We start from the raw sequence: 14,041 nt of genomic DNA, 5'->3' as shown, positions 1-14,041 counted from the left end.
TAAAGATTTTAGAAAAATGTTTGACCCTACTAGATATTTGTCTATTGATGAGAGAATGATTCCTTTCAAAGGTCGGTTATCTTTCAAGCAATACATGCCAATGAAACCAATCAAAAGAGGTTTCAAAATATGGGTAATCTGCTGTGCTGTAACAGGTTACATGTTAGGATTCGAATTTTATGCAGGAAAAACTACAGTTTGCGAGGGACCTTTAGGAGAAAGAGTGGTACTTGGATTGGTGCGTGGATTCAAATCTCTTGGGTATTGTCTTTTTTTTGATAGATTTTTTTCTAGTAAAAACCTTTTGATGAAAGGAATTTTTTGTTGTTGTACCATATTAAAGACAAAGAAACATTTTCCCAAAGATCTTGTACTATTACTGGAAATGATATGTCTGGTGTGTACTTGATTACGACTCCACGTTGAGGTAGAAAAGTTTATCTCTGTACTGATACTCATATTTAGATCTATTACTGTTATAATTATAGTTGGGCGTTTTTTTCTTCTGTTCTATCGGTACAGATTTACTTAGTGTTGTACTGTGATCGTATCAAGATCACCAGGGGATAACATCCAGAAGATTGATCCAGTTGACATAAATTGAAAATAAATACAAATAAAACTGAGATAGGTTGAGAATATAATAAAATATGTTAATGGTGTGGAAAAGGTATAGGATAAATATATATATATATACAGTAGTAAAAAGGTCTTGCTGGTTTGGGGCACAGGACACAAAACACATTTAATATAATGATAACACTATACTTACACATGCATATACACTTACAATGACTTAAGAACTAATATATACACAAGAACGCAGGCGTTGATGTAGTTTGCTTTGGATTGACAAAAATTAAAATAAAAAAATATGATTGTTGTTTAGTGTGATTAAGGCAGACCTGGTGATTGACAGAATATACGGTGTGATCAATCATTTCAAAAGTTTTTTACTTGCGTTCGAAATTAAAATAGGTTCAAAAATCGATTAACTCAGCTTTAAATATTTCTTAATTTAGCTTTATGCAGTTTTATCACAATTAATTATTATAATGTACCACGGCTAGTTAGTTCAGGGTGAACGATGATTACTTGAACAGACCTCTGGTATATTATTCAAACTTACGATGTCCTCGAAATGTTAATTAAAAATGCTATAACTGAATTAATTACAATTATCTTCGATATGTAGCACAGATAGTAATGCAAAACAAAGTAACCACGAAGTTACGAAATTGGTAAGTGGCATTACTAAGAGAAGCGTGGCTTCAATGTTGATGGCTTAGGCTTCCATCGAAATATTGAAATAATTACGTGCAACATAGTTACTTCTTGCCACATTTACTCACGGCACGCCTTGGTATAGTGTAGATTCTGATGCACAATATATTATCACAACACGTAATAAATATTTTATATAATTTAAAAATCTCTACACGGTGGCATCGGGCTAAGCCTTACGATGTACACCTCAGACATTTCTTTTTTTATTCTATTACTTCCTCCCTGTTGAACAAGAGTCTTATTGTTTACTTAAAATCTGGTTGCTGATTGGCTGCTGTAAGAACATAACAGGAGGCCTTCGTACACATGTAAGCAATAAGATACAGGTAAGTGATAATAATTAATAAACTTACAATAAATGACAGTTAAATAACAAAATAACATAAAATAATTTAAAATAAATCCAGTCAGGATAGATTGCAAACTTATGTGATGTAAATGCTGTAATGTCTATTGTTGATGTAATATAAATAAGAGTTTAGATTGTTCGTGGCTGGATCTCGTAGAAACATATTTAACAATATAAAATTAACTCTTACATTTCCATACTAATATCTTAACATCTAACAATTAATTTCACAATAATAAATAAACAAAATCTGAACGAAAACCATGTTAGCGTACAATCTTTTGAAAAAGACAAAGATTTGCAGCTTGGAGAACATGATTTTGTTTCAACAAAAGAAATAGGAATTGTGAAATGGAAGGATAGAGGCACGACGGCTGTTTGTGTCTTGAGTTCAATATATGATCCAGCTGAAACATGCACCATAAAACGTAAAAACAAATCTGGTACAAAGGAAGATATCAAAAGTTCAATATCAGTTTCAACATACAACAAATACATGGGAGCATACCTGCCAACCTTACAGAAAAGCAATTAGTACAATTTACAAAAGAAAATAATACAATTATAGTACAATCATTGAAAGGCAATTTTTATACCTACGTAATACAGGCGCGGCAAAAATTATTTTGTTTTGCACATATAATGTTCACGAAAAAAACTGTAAAAAACAAGATGGTAATAATTTGGTTTTGGAAACATACCTTTTTTTTAATGATTCTAAGTGCATGTCACTGGATACATATCATGGTGCTTGAATACGTTATTTATTTTTTCTGCAGCAGGGATACATGTGTGGCAGATTTAGCTTTCTTGAGAAAAGTTTCATCGTAGTCTTGTTCATAACAAATGCTGTAAGTACGTTTTGCCAACAATATATTGTTTAAAACTTTGTCTGACATTGAAGCTCTGAAAGTGGTCCTACTTTTTTTTAATGCTGCTAAAAACCCTCTCACACTCAGCATTGCTATGTGGAATAACCAACACTGATAGCATTGCATGAGCAACTCTGTCATACTTAAGACCACCAACACCACTACCTATTTTCCCTATGTAAGGCCACAACTTGTCTATTCTCTCCACTGAATCCAGTGGGATGTCATTGTCCACCTGCAAAGAACAAAACTGTTGTTGAAGAATGTCTAGTGCCTCTTCACGTGTCTCCCCATCCTTGACAAGTGGAACAGCAGGAAACATGTCCACAAAATACTTCACTGAAGAAAATGATGAGCTCTCAATATTTTTCACATTAACCACTTCAGCATGCTTTAAAATTTCATTTTTCAAGGGAAATTTCAAAATAATGTAATCACATGAGAGTTTAAAGAAATTCCTAACTGATGCGTAAAACTTAGATTTGTCAGACTGTGTCAATGTAGCCACTACTTTTGATGCATTGCAACCCACAACTAGGTCTTCATCGGACTTCTGGTTTGTAGCACTATTGTACAGAACATCAAGTACTGGTGTTGTCTTGATGACATGAGGTTTTACAAATTTCACAAGCAATTCTTTTAACACGTCTGTCAACAATCCCCTAAGAAGATGTATGTGAGGTGTTTGAGATTGCAGGATAACATTTGTCTTATCAAAAACAGGAATAACTTGCCACAAAAAATAACAAACTGCTTTATTTAGGTCATCAGTGAGAAACATGAAAACTCTCTCTTGACGTGACAAAATTGGAATGGTTTTTTGCTCTTCTGGTTCACATGACTGCTTGATCTTCTTGCCATAACAAAAGTTATCTGAAGTTGAAGTTCTTTTTAAGGAAATTTCACCTGTACGCAAGCCTGCATTTCTGTTTTCATCTGAAGCTCTGCAAGAACTTTCTTCGACTTTACCTGGCAACTTCTTAGGGATTTTGTACAAATGTAAAGAACCTTTTGGACATTCAAGCTTACTATCTACTTCTTCTTTATAAAACCACATTAATGGTTAACCTACCGATACACTCTCCCAGGGATAGCCACCTAGTGGAGACATGTTTCAAGAATTTCTTTGATTTTTTGTCACAGAGGATTTGCAAATTCTTGAGCTGCTCTTTACGTTTAGCACTTTTATGCAAATAGTAGTAAATATCAACAAGGATTTCATCTACACGAACATGAAGCCCTGTGGAACCCTTTTCTGCTGCTAAGTGCAGTAAATGGCATGCACATCCCAAAACAATAATATTTTCATTATGTTGCTGAAGTTCTGCGGCTACACCATTTTTGTGGCCAATCATGACCGATGCATTATCGGAACCTAGGGCAATGCAATTTCTAACAGGAATGGAATGCTTTTCTAAACTGTTGAGTAACATTTTCTTGACGTTTTTCCCAGTTGCAGCACCCTCTAACGGTACAATTTCATGCAAATCCATTTTGATTTGAGAATCTTTCTCACTAAAATAGGTCACTACAACTGGATAAAGCTTAGAATCATCGTTGCTCCCATCTGTAGCAATTGAAAATGGAACATTTTTCAACATACCTGCTGTAACATTTTGACGCTCACTTGCCATTTCTGCAATTATTGCAGTGGTTTTGGTGCATCCACAACTGTATTTCTTAGATTCTTCGCTCCTGGGAAACATTTTTCTCAACAAAGGTCCAGCACGATCTGCTACTGACACCGGCAGGTTATGTTCCAGAATAAATGATGTGAAATAACATTCTGCTCGAATAACACTAAAATCGTCACTTTGAACACTAAAAAAATTACTAATGTTGGTTGAACTTCCAAGTGAAGCATTCCTTGTGTGTTTCACTGTTCCTTCGTGAACTTTCAAGTCATTTCTACCCCCGTGCGAAATATTTATTTCACACGAGCAATAAGCACAGAAAGCATAATTGACGCCAGTTTTTGAACGCCTAACCCACGGAATTTCTTTACTATGACAATCTAAAAATACTTGGTTATAAGATTTCTTTTTCTGTTTACTCGCCATTTTTACCGCGAATTTCCGCGCATGTTTGAAAACAAACAATTCCCGTACGCGTATGTGTAGCTTCTCCCTGTAGCAAAAACGGTAATTTTCCACTGCCAATGGCGTTCAAGGTTACGTTCGTACAATGAGTGAATATTACGGTACGCTGTAGGGAAAATATGGCATAACTACTTCAAATGGAGTATGCTAGTTCCGAAAATACAGTATTACGAGCTTTCTTTATTATCTACTAAACTTCTTCTGTTGTGTACTATCTTGATACCGCATGTCGCATGTTCGATAACGTAATTGTATGACATCAGTATAGATTTACTGTTACGAATCACCCAAATGAGACAAAAATTGGAAAAAGCTTGGAAATCGTACAATAATTTACACCAATAGTGCAATCGTACATTAGGGAGCAAAATCGTACATTGTACAGGAAAATCGTATAAGTTGGCAGCTATGTGGGAGGTGTCGACATGTTTGACCAGTGTATGTCATATTATAGTATTCAATGGAAGTCTCGGAGGTGGTGGGTTAAAGGGTTTTATTATCTTATTGATGCAGCCATAGTAAATTCTTTTGTACTATACAAATTAGAAATGAAGCGACAACAAAAGAAACCTATTAGCCATCACCTGTTTCGAAGCAGACTTGCTGATTAATTAATTGCTGATTTTTGCAATAGGAAGCAGAAAACGCAAAAAGTGTTCGTAACGAAAAAAAAAAAATTTCTTCACGTCCAACAGTATTTGTTCCACAGACAGAAGGTGATTTGCCTGTAAAAGGAACCTCAAGAAGATGTGCCAACTGCAGTACTAAATGTAAACCTGTCAGAAGCAGTCTTTCATGTAAAATTTGTGATGTGGCTCTGTGTAAAATACCCTGCTTTCAACTATTTCATGAGAAAATGAGTAAGCACTCAACTTGAAAAGTGCTCATCTTCAAAATAATGTGTATTCATAGTTAACATAATATGATATTAATAATAGAAAAAAACTATTGTGACGCCTGTGACGGCGTCACAAATAAATTTTTTTTTTGTTTTGATCGTGTCCGCGCGTTGTCGGAAGGTGTGACTTATCGCGCCACCTATTAGTGTTTTGGGTTGAGAGTTGTACGCTAGCTACGGGCTATATCCGTGTAGCGCTGCCGGCGGTGACTGTTGGAATTAGCTACCGCGCATGCGCGGTAAGCGACGAGTCAAGCACAGCGCTGGACAGAGAGAAATTGGGAGTGACTCGTGAGTTAGCAGTGGGGCCAGATGGTCAGTGTGGGTCTATGATAGGTACCTCCGGTGAATAATGCACATCGCGACTTCAAGAAATGATTTTCACTTTACTTGATTTATGTGTAATTCGTGGACAGGAGAAGAGAGATTTCAGCGTGTATATGCTGGACAAAGCAACGCGAGGCTCGTGCGGGGAAAAGAAGTGTAGTTAACCCCCAGTGGAGGCCTCTATCGCCGAGGATAATATTAGCATAGACCCGGGCTACTTACGAGCAGAAGAAAAGCAGCTACGATTGAGCTGTGGGAAAAAAAAAATTTTGTAACAAGATAATAGTGGTACCTTCTTTTCTAAATTCGAGGAAGCATCGGGGCGTGCGAGAAAATTATTTTAAGAATTATATAAAAAAAAAAAAATTTATGTAATCAATTTTTTTGGAGTTCGACACGACATGGAGGGTTGTGGAATGAGCGAGAAGGTGTGAGACTAGTCTACCGAGTCAACTTGAGCAGCTGGCACAGGAGGAGGACAACATTTTATAAACTTAAATTTGGTCTACTATGTGATTTTTCCTGTTTATTGCGGATGAAGAGAATAGATCGTCTCGACGGATTAATTTATTTTTGGAATTGAAATTTAGGAAGAAATGAAGTTTCGTCGGTAGCTGAGCGAAGGAAATTCCACGAAGTTTAAATAGTTCGTCGTATGGAATGCAGCTGGTTCGAGAGTCGGTGGTTGCAGTCGGCGTCCCAGCTGTCCAGTTAATGGTGGTGTAGTGATATTTTCTTTTAAATGGCCTTTTTAAATTATTTATATTGTGCGTCGTCCTGTTCCCGATGGCAACTGATGGGGTGAGTCTTGAAAAGTATATTTCTTTGGGTGCCTTTGGATAGTGAAGAGCTACTAAGAAGTTGAGATAATGAACACAATTTGCCTAAGGGTGTTAGTTCTATAATTTGTTTTGGTGATTTAATTTTGCCAGAAATATTTTAGGCATTTTATTGTTTGCATACTGCCCCCCTCCGTAGGTTGGAGAAAAAGCCTGCAGTAGGTGATTAGTGAGATTATAATTTTGTTATATTGTTTTTATTATATTTTTTAATTATATAAATTTTTTTATAGAATTATATATTTATATTGCTGATATCTTGAGTGGTACAAATTATTATCATATATGTTTTATTAGATGTTAAATGTATGAGAGTTAAAATATTCTATTCATGCTCATTTGAGGCTGCCATCTGTGATTGATGAAATTAGGAAATCTTTATTATCATAATTGTCTTTTATATAAAATTTTATAAAACTATATACTCATAATGTTGGTAGAGTACCGTAATTAAATTATTGTTTAGAGTGTCGGGACTTGCTATAGGAGAGCTCTCGGGATAGGATAAACGAAATATAATATTTTAAAATTTTTATTAGGTAATTTGTTTTTTGTATTTGGTGTATGAAGATGGACTAAGAGTTCATGAACTTGTGGTGAATTTGTGGTGAAGCCTGTGAACCCACGCAACCAAAAAGAAAAATATACCCACCTCTATTAAAGTTTTTGTCTTGTACCTGAATTTTGAGATTTTTAAGGTTATTCTGATTGTTGTAGTAAAGCTTTTTTTTTGCATTTGAGCGATGTTGAGATGCACATATACCAAGTTGTTTGCTAAATAATGAAAATATATTTATACCACTGAGCTCTGCTCTTTGTTTTGTTTAACGTAACCTTTTCTTTCCCTTTGATTTTGTACCCTTGGGCCAATTGTTAGGCCAGGTTCTCCCTGCTGTAAGGGTAATAGGTAGAGAAGGGTTACAGGCTGCGCCACTCTGCTACAGAGCAGTAGTCTTAGTGGTGAACATTTTGTGTATTTCTGTGACCTACGGTTGTGGGTATTCATAGCATTCGCCATGCCCACTGCGTGGATTCAGAAGTTAAGCAAGGCTCAGTTTAAGGTAAATTTGACAGCTGCGGGTTTTGATGTCGATGAGTCAGAAGATATGGTTTTACTGAGGAAAAAGTTTGTTAATTATTTGAAGGGAAATAAGGGGGAGCAGGATGAAGGAGACAGGGGTGGCAGGTCCATGAGAGGGGACGCAAATTTGGCGTTAGCATTATCATCCATGAAAAATATTCCTTCCTTGCATAGTTACGAGCCAACCACCATTTTGCAGTTCATCATAGAGGTGGATAAGGTGAAGCGCAGTCTATTATGGGAGTCGGACGTAGATCTGCTTCAAGGTCTATTATCCAAATGTTCCGGTCTAGTACTGGAGTTGATGCTAGAAGGGGTCGAGAAGAAAGAGTCTTGGAATGAGGTGAAGAGTAGGTTATGGAGGGTGATGTGTCCTGTAAGAGAAAAAGAAGATCTCCTCAACCGTTGCATCAGTCGCTTTCAACGCAAGGGGGAGCGCATGGTTGAGTACATCCAATCTCTTAAAGAAAATGCTACAGCCTTGGGGGTGAGTAGGAGTACTGAGGATCTCATCGCGTGGGTTATAGATAATATGGATCCAGGGGTGCGGCCACAGTGTGCTTTCCTCAATCGCCCAAGAAATGATGAGGAATTGGGATCCTGGGCCATACAAGTCGACAACCTGGTGTATACGTGTAGGGTCTATGGTGAGCAAACTGGTGGAATGAATGAGGGAAGGGTTCCATCCACAAGAGATGTTAGGAGTGCTCAGGAAAGTGTTGCTGGGTATCCAAAAAGGGAAATTTGTAGTAATTGCTATAAACTGGGGCATTCTTCGAGGGACTGTTGGAATCGTAAACGTGAAACTAAGAGCTGTTTTCATTGTGGAAAAATGGGGCATCTGGTTAGGGATTGTCGGATTAAGTCTGCTGATGAGAGGATGAGAAGGGACGGAGAGGTGAAGAGAGACTTTCGGGGTGGACAAGAGGGGAAAGTAGTAAAGGGGTGGCAAAATCGAAATGTAAGGGAGCCAAGTAAAGCAGAGAAAACTTCGGAGAAGGAAAATGGAGGACAAGTCGCCGTAATTAAAGCCAAGTCTGGGGGGAAAAGGTATAGAAGTTTTTGGGTAGATATTCAAGTGGGTGAGAATAAGTTCCAAGCTATGGTAGACACAGGGGCTAGTGCCAGCTTTGTCAGCCAACATTTTGTCAGCAAACTTGTGGGGATGATGCCGGAATTGAAGACCCGGGTGCAAGTGGGAAAGGGGTTCGAGTTGCAGGTTGCAAATGGGGAAAGTTATCAAGTCAAGGTTTTCTTTTTAATGCATTTTAAAATCGCAAAATTCTCTTGGACACGGAGGTTTTGGGTTCTCCCTGAATTGATTAGTGATGTGATCTTGGGACTAGATTTTCTTGAAGAGACTCGAGCGATTCTCAACTGCGGCAACCACCAGCTCAGATTTGATTTTGATAAGGATTTCGTTATAGAGGTCGTGGAGAAGAGGTCCAAGAAAGAAAATTGTTCTCGAATACAGGTCGAGGAGGGAAGGTTGAGCCAGAAACAAGAACAGCAAATCCAGAGAGTTATTGAGGCTTTTCCTGATGTTCTAACTTCAAGGCTAGGAAAGTGTGAATTACTACCATACCAAATTAAAGTCAGCGACGAAGAACCCGTGAAATGCAAACCATACCAGTGTTCTCCTCCTAAGTTGTTGGCTTTTAAAGAAATAATCCGTGATTTGGAAGAACAGAAAATCATCAAACGAACTTTATCTCCGTATGCATCGCCTGCCTTCTTGGTCAAGAAGAAAGAGCCTGGAAAGTACAGACTCGTCCTCGACTACCGGCTCCTGAATCGAAAGATTAAGGTGGACCTGTTCCCATTGCCCAACATCGAAGTTCTATTCCAGTATCTCAGTAAAGGGAGATACTTTACGGTTTTTGATTTAAACTCTGCTTTCCATCAATGTGTTTTGGATAAAGCAAGCTGTAAGTATACAGGATTCGTCACTCCATGGGGACACTATGAATGGGAAAGGGTGCCTTTTGGCGTAAATTTCGGGGGACAGTGCCTCTCGAGAATTCTGCATTCCTTGCTAGAGGAGTACCAGTTTGACTTTCTTGTATCTTTTCTAGACGATATTTTGGTATTTTCGGAGACCTTTGAACAGCATTTGATCCATGTAGAGAAGGTATTGAAGAAGTTAAGGTTTGCCGGATTTACAGTCAACCCCGAGAAGGTAGTTTGGGCCAAACAACAGGTGAGGTTCCTGGGATTTCTCGTGACAGGTGGTAACCTGGTGATGGATCCGGAAAAGATAGGGCCGATCATAAATTTTCCTGTTCCCAAGAATGTGAAAGGGGTGCTGCGTTTTGTGGGAATGCTAGGATATTTTTCGAAATTTATTTCAAACTATGCGGAACGATGTGCTTCCTTAAACTCATTAAAGAAAAAAGATGTTGATTTCGTGTGGGGTAGTGAACAGCAAAAGGCTTTTGAGGATTTGAAGTACGCTATTTCGCATCCCCCAGTTCTCAGACTGCCTGATTTCAACCAGACTTTCACGCTTCAAGTAGACGCTAGTAGCTTAGCATTAGGGGCGGTATTGTTGCAAGGAGAGAATGGAAATTTAAGACCAGTTGCCTATGCTGGAAGAGCGTTGAACAGGTGCGAACAGATGTATAGTAGCTATAAAAAAGAAGCTCTCGCGTGCATTTTCGGAATGGAACATTTTTCAAACTATCTCGAACATACAGAGTTTCACTTGCTTACAGATAATCAAGCGCTTACCTGGTTATTCTCACACCCCAGACAGCTGGGTAAAGTTGGGCGCTGGATTATGCGGTTATCCAGGTTCCGGTTTAAGATCGCACACGTCAAGGGTAGTAACAACGGGGTAGCCGATGCAATTTCACGGATGTATGATCCAGGGGAGTTCAAAGTTGAGACAAAGGGGGAAGAGGAAGGAGAAGTAGAGAAAGCCTGTGCAGTCTGGGAAAAGGAACAGCAGAAGCAAGAAGAGGGTAGGTGCTTGGCAATTCATACTATTCCCCAGTCCTTTGTGGATATAGCTAGATGGCAACAGGAGGATGATGAAGGCCGAGAGTTGAGATCAAAAATAGAGAAGGGAGAAACAAATGATTACATTTTACAGAGAGACATCATCCACCATGTGAATAGGAAGGGGAAGAAGAGTGTATGGGCACCTAGGGCTATTAGGGAAATGCTTCTTCGTTATTTTCATGATTCCGTGGTGGGAGCGCACATGGGAATTAAAAAGACTGAGAGCAAGATTAGGCAAGAGTTTTTCTGGGACGATATGCACGACGAGGTGAGGAAGTATGTGAAGAAATGTAAACACTGCCAGTTAGCTAAACAACCGCTAAATAGCAAGGTAGGGCAGTACTCCGTGCAAACCCCTCGAAGAGTTTGGGAACGGGTGTTTATCGACATATTTGGTTCCCTTCCTAGGTCTAGCAAAGGGATGAACTGCATACTTATTCTGGTGGATGCTTTTTCTCGGTTCGTGATCCTGTTAGCATTAAGAGACATGAAGGCCATTTCGGTCAGTACTAAGTTGGAAAATGAGGTATGGAAAATTTTTGGGAGCCCGGAGATCCTCGTTTCAGATAATGCTACATACTTCACCTCTTCAACTATGAGAAATATGTGTTTCCGATGGGGGATAAAGCAGGTGCACACAAGCCCCTACTATCCTTGTCCAAACCTGGTAGAGAGGGTGAACAAGACGGTGAAAGTGGCGCTGACCATTTTCCACCATAGAAATCAAAGAGCCTGGGATTCAGAGTTGTCTTCTCTTAATGTTGCCCTGAACTCTGTAATACATGGTGCTACGAGTAAATCACCCAGTTTGGTGATGTTTGGGCGGCAGTTGCCACACCCCTTGTTGAGTATCTGGGGAATTCCCCCAAAGTGTTTGGAAAGTTCGGGAAAGGAGTTGGAAGAGATCTGGATGGAAACGGATCTGGCTCTAGAGAAGGCGCGCGCTGTGATGGCGAAGAAGTATAACAAAGAAAGGATAGAGTCAGAAATCAAGAAAGGCGATTTAGTGGTATGCAGGAAGGTCGTGTTAAGTAAAAAGGTTGATTTTATTAGCAGTAAGTTGAGCCCTGCATATGATGGTCCTTACCGCGTGCTTTCTTTCCTTACGCCAGTCACTGTGAGCTTGGGAGATCCTGATAAGGGGTTCGTTATTAAGAAGGCACATGTTTCTGCAGTGAAGAAGTTTGTCTCTTCTCAGTAACCAAATTGATTGTCTATGTTTAGGATTCTTGCTTTTGTGTTTGTTGTTAGGGTAGGGTTTTCCTTCTGATGTCCCAGCAGTTGTTCTCTCCTGGTGTTTGAGTTTTCTTCTGGTTGTTGAAGGTGATCATATGTTGTGTTTTCCTCCTCTTTTTGTCCCGCCGGGGGGGACGGTTTAGGAGGGGTGGCTGTGACGCCTGTGACGGCGTCACAAATAAATTTTTTTTTTGTTTTGATCGTGTCCGCGCGTTGTCGGAAGGTGTGACTTATCGCGCCACCTATTAGTGTTTTGGGTTGAGAGTTGTACGCTAGCTACGGGCTATATCCGTGTAGCGCTGCCGGCGGTGACTGTTGGAATTAGCTACCGCGCATGCGCGGTAAGCGACGAGTCAAGCACAGCGCTGGACAGAGAGAAATTGGGAGTGACTCGTGAGTTAGCAGTGGGGCCAGATGGTCAGTGTGGGTCTATGATAGGTACCTCCGGTGAATAATGCACATCGCGACTTCAAGAAATGATTTTCACTTTACTTGATTTATGTGTAATTCGTGGACAGGAGAAGAGAGATTTCAGCGTGTATATGCTGGACAAAGCAACGCGAGGCTCGTGCGGGGAAATGAAGTGTAGTTAACCCCCAGTGGAGGCCTCTATCGCCGAGGATAATATTAGCATAGACCCGGGCTACTTACGAGCAGAAGAAAAGCAGCTACGATTGAGCTGTGGGAAAAAAAAAATTTTGTAACAAGATAATAGTGGTACCTTCTTTTCTAAATTCGAGGAAGCATCGGGGCGTGCGAGAAAATTATTTTAAGAATTATATAAAAAAAAAAATTTATGTAATCAATTTTTTTGGAGTTCGACACGACATGGAGGGTTGTGGAATGAGCGAGAAGGTGTGAGACTAGTCTACCGAGTCAACTTGAGCAGCTGGCACAGGAGGAGGACAACATTTTATAAACTTAAATTTGGTCTACTATGTGATTTTTCCTGTTTATTGCGGATGAAGAGAATAGATCGTCTCGACGGATTAATTTATTTTTGGAATTGAAATTTAGGAAGAAATGAAGTTTCGTCGGTAGCTGAGCGAAGGAAATTCCACGAAGTTTAAATAGTTCGTCGTATGGAATGCAGCTGGTTCGAGAGTCGGTGGTTGCAGTCGGCGTCCCAGCTGTCCAGTTAATGGTGGTGTAGTGATATTTTCTTTTAAATGGCCTTTTTAAATTATTTATATTGTGCGTCGTCCTGTTCCCGATGGCAACTGATGGGGTGAGTCTTGAAAAGTATATTTCTTTGGGTGCCTTTGGATAGTGAAGAGCTACTAAGAAGTTGAGATAATGAACACAATTTGCCTAAGGGTGTTAGTTCTATAATTTGTTTTGGTGATTTAATTTTGCCAGAAATATTTTAGGCATTTTATTGTTTGCATACTGCCCCCCTCCGTAGGTTGGAGAAAAAGCCTGCAGTAGGTGATTAGTGAGATTATAATTTTGTTATATTGTTTTTATTATATTTTTTAATTATATAAATTTTTTTATAGAATTATATATTTATATTGCTGATATCTTGAGTGGTACAAATTATTATCATATATGTTTTATTAGATGTTAAATGTATGAGAGTTAAAATATTCTATTCATGCTCATTTGAGGCTGCCATCTGTGATTGATGAAATTAGGAAATCTTTATTATCATAATTGTCTTTTATATAAAATTTTATAAAACTATATACTCATAATGTTGGTAGAGTACCGTAATTAAATTATTGTTTAGAGTGTCGGGACTTGCTATAGGAGAGCTCTCGGGATAGGATAAACGAAATATAATATTTTAAAATTTTTATTAGGTAATTTGTTTTTTGTATTTGGTGTATGAAGATGGACTAAGAGTTCATGAACTTGTGGTGAATTTGTGGTGAAGCCTGTGAACCCACGCAACCAAAAAGAAAAATATACCCACCTCTATTAAAGTTTTTGTCTTGTACCTGAATTTTGAGATTTTTAAGGTTATTCTGATTGTTGTAGTAAAGCTTTTTTTTTGCATTTGAGCGCTGTTGAGATGCACATATACCAAGTTGTTTGCTAAATAATG

The 14,041-nt window shown here is 38.7% G+C and overlaps 1 protein-coding gene across 1 annotated transcript; it reads left to right on the top strand.

The window, feature by feature from the left end:
* The first annotated feature begins 8,056 nt into the window (after positions 1-8,056).
* LOC134545088 (uncharacterized) lies at positions 8,057-13,144 on the top strand. The gene is made up of 3 exons (XM_063388545.1): positions 8,057-9,600; positions 10,546-10,715; positions 13,110-13,144. Exons 1-3 carry the CDS (start codon positions 8,057-8,059, stop codon positions 13,142-13,144), a joined length of 1,749 nt encoding a protein of 582 aa, XP_063244615.1.
* The last annotated feature ends 897 nt before the right edge of the window (positions 13,145-14,041 follow it).

This window comes from Bacillus rossius, unplaced genomic scaffold (genome assembly GCF_032445375.1).
Source record: "Bacillus rossius redtenbacheri isolate Brsri unplaced genomic scaffold, Brsri_v3 Brsri_v3_scf57, whole genome shotgun sequence".
NCBI classification, from domain to species: Eukaryota; Metazoa; Arthropoda; class Insecta; order Phasmatodea; family Bacillidae; genus Bacillus; species Bacillus rossius.
This window is presented reverse-complemented; position numbering and strand designations above follow the sequence as displayed.

Excerpts from the sequence above, each read along its gene's own strand:
- LOC134545088 (XM_063388545.1), top strand. The coding sequence starts at position 8,057 with ATGCTAGAAGGGGTCGAGAAGAAAGAGTCTTGGAATGAGGTGAAGAGT. Across the intron at positions 9,601-10,545 it reads AACATCGAAGTTCTATTCCA|GTTCCGGTTTAAGATCGCAC; the intron begins GTATCTCAGTAA and ends GCGGTTATCCAG. Across the intron at positions 10,716-13,109 it reads ACAGCAGAAGCAAGAAGAGG|TCGGCGTCCCAGCTGTCCAG; the intron begins GTAGGTGCTTGG and ends CGGTGGTTGCAG.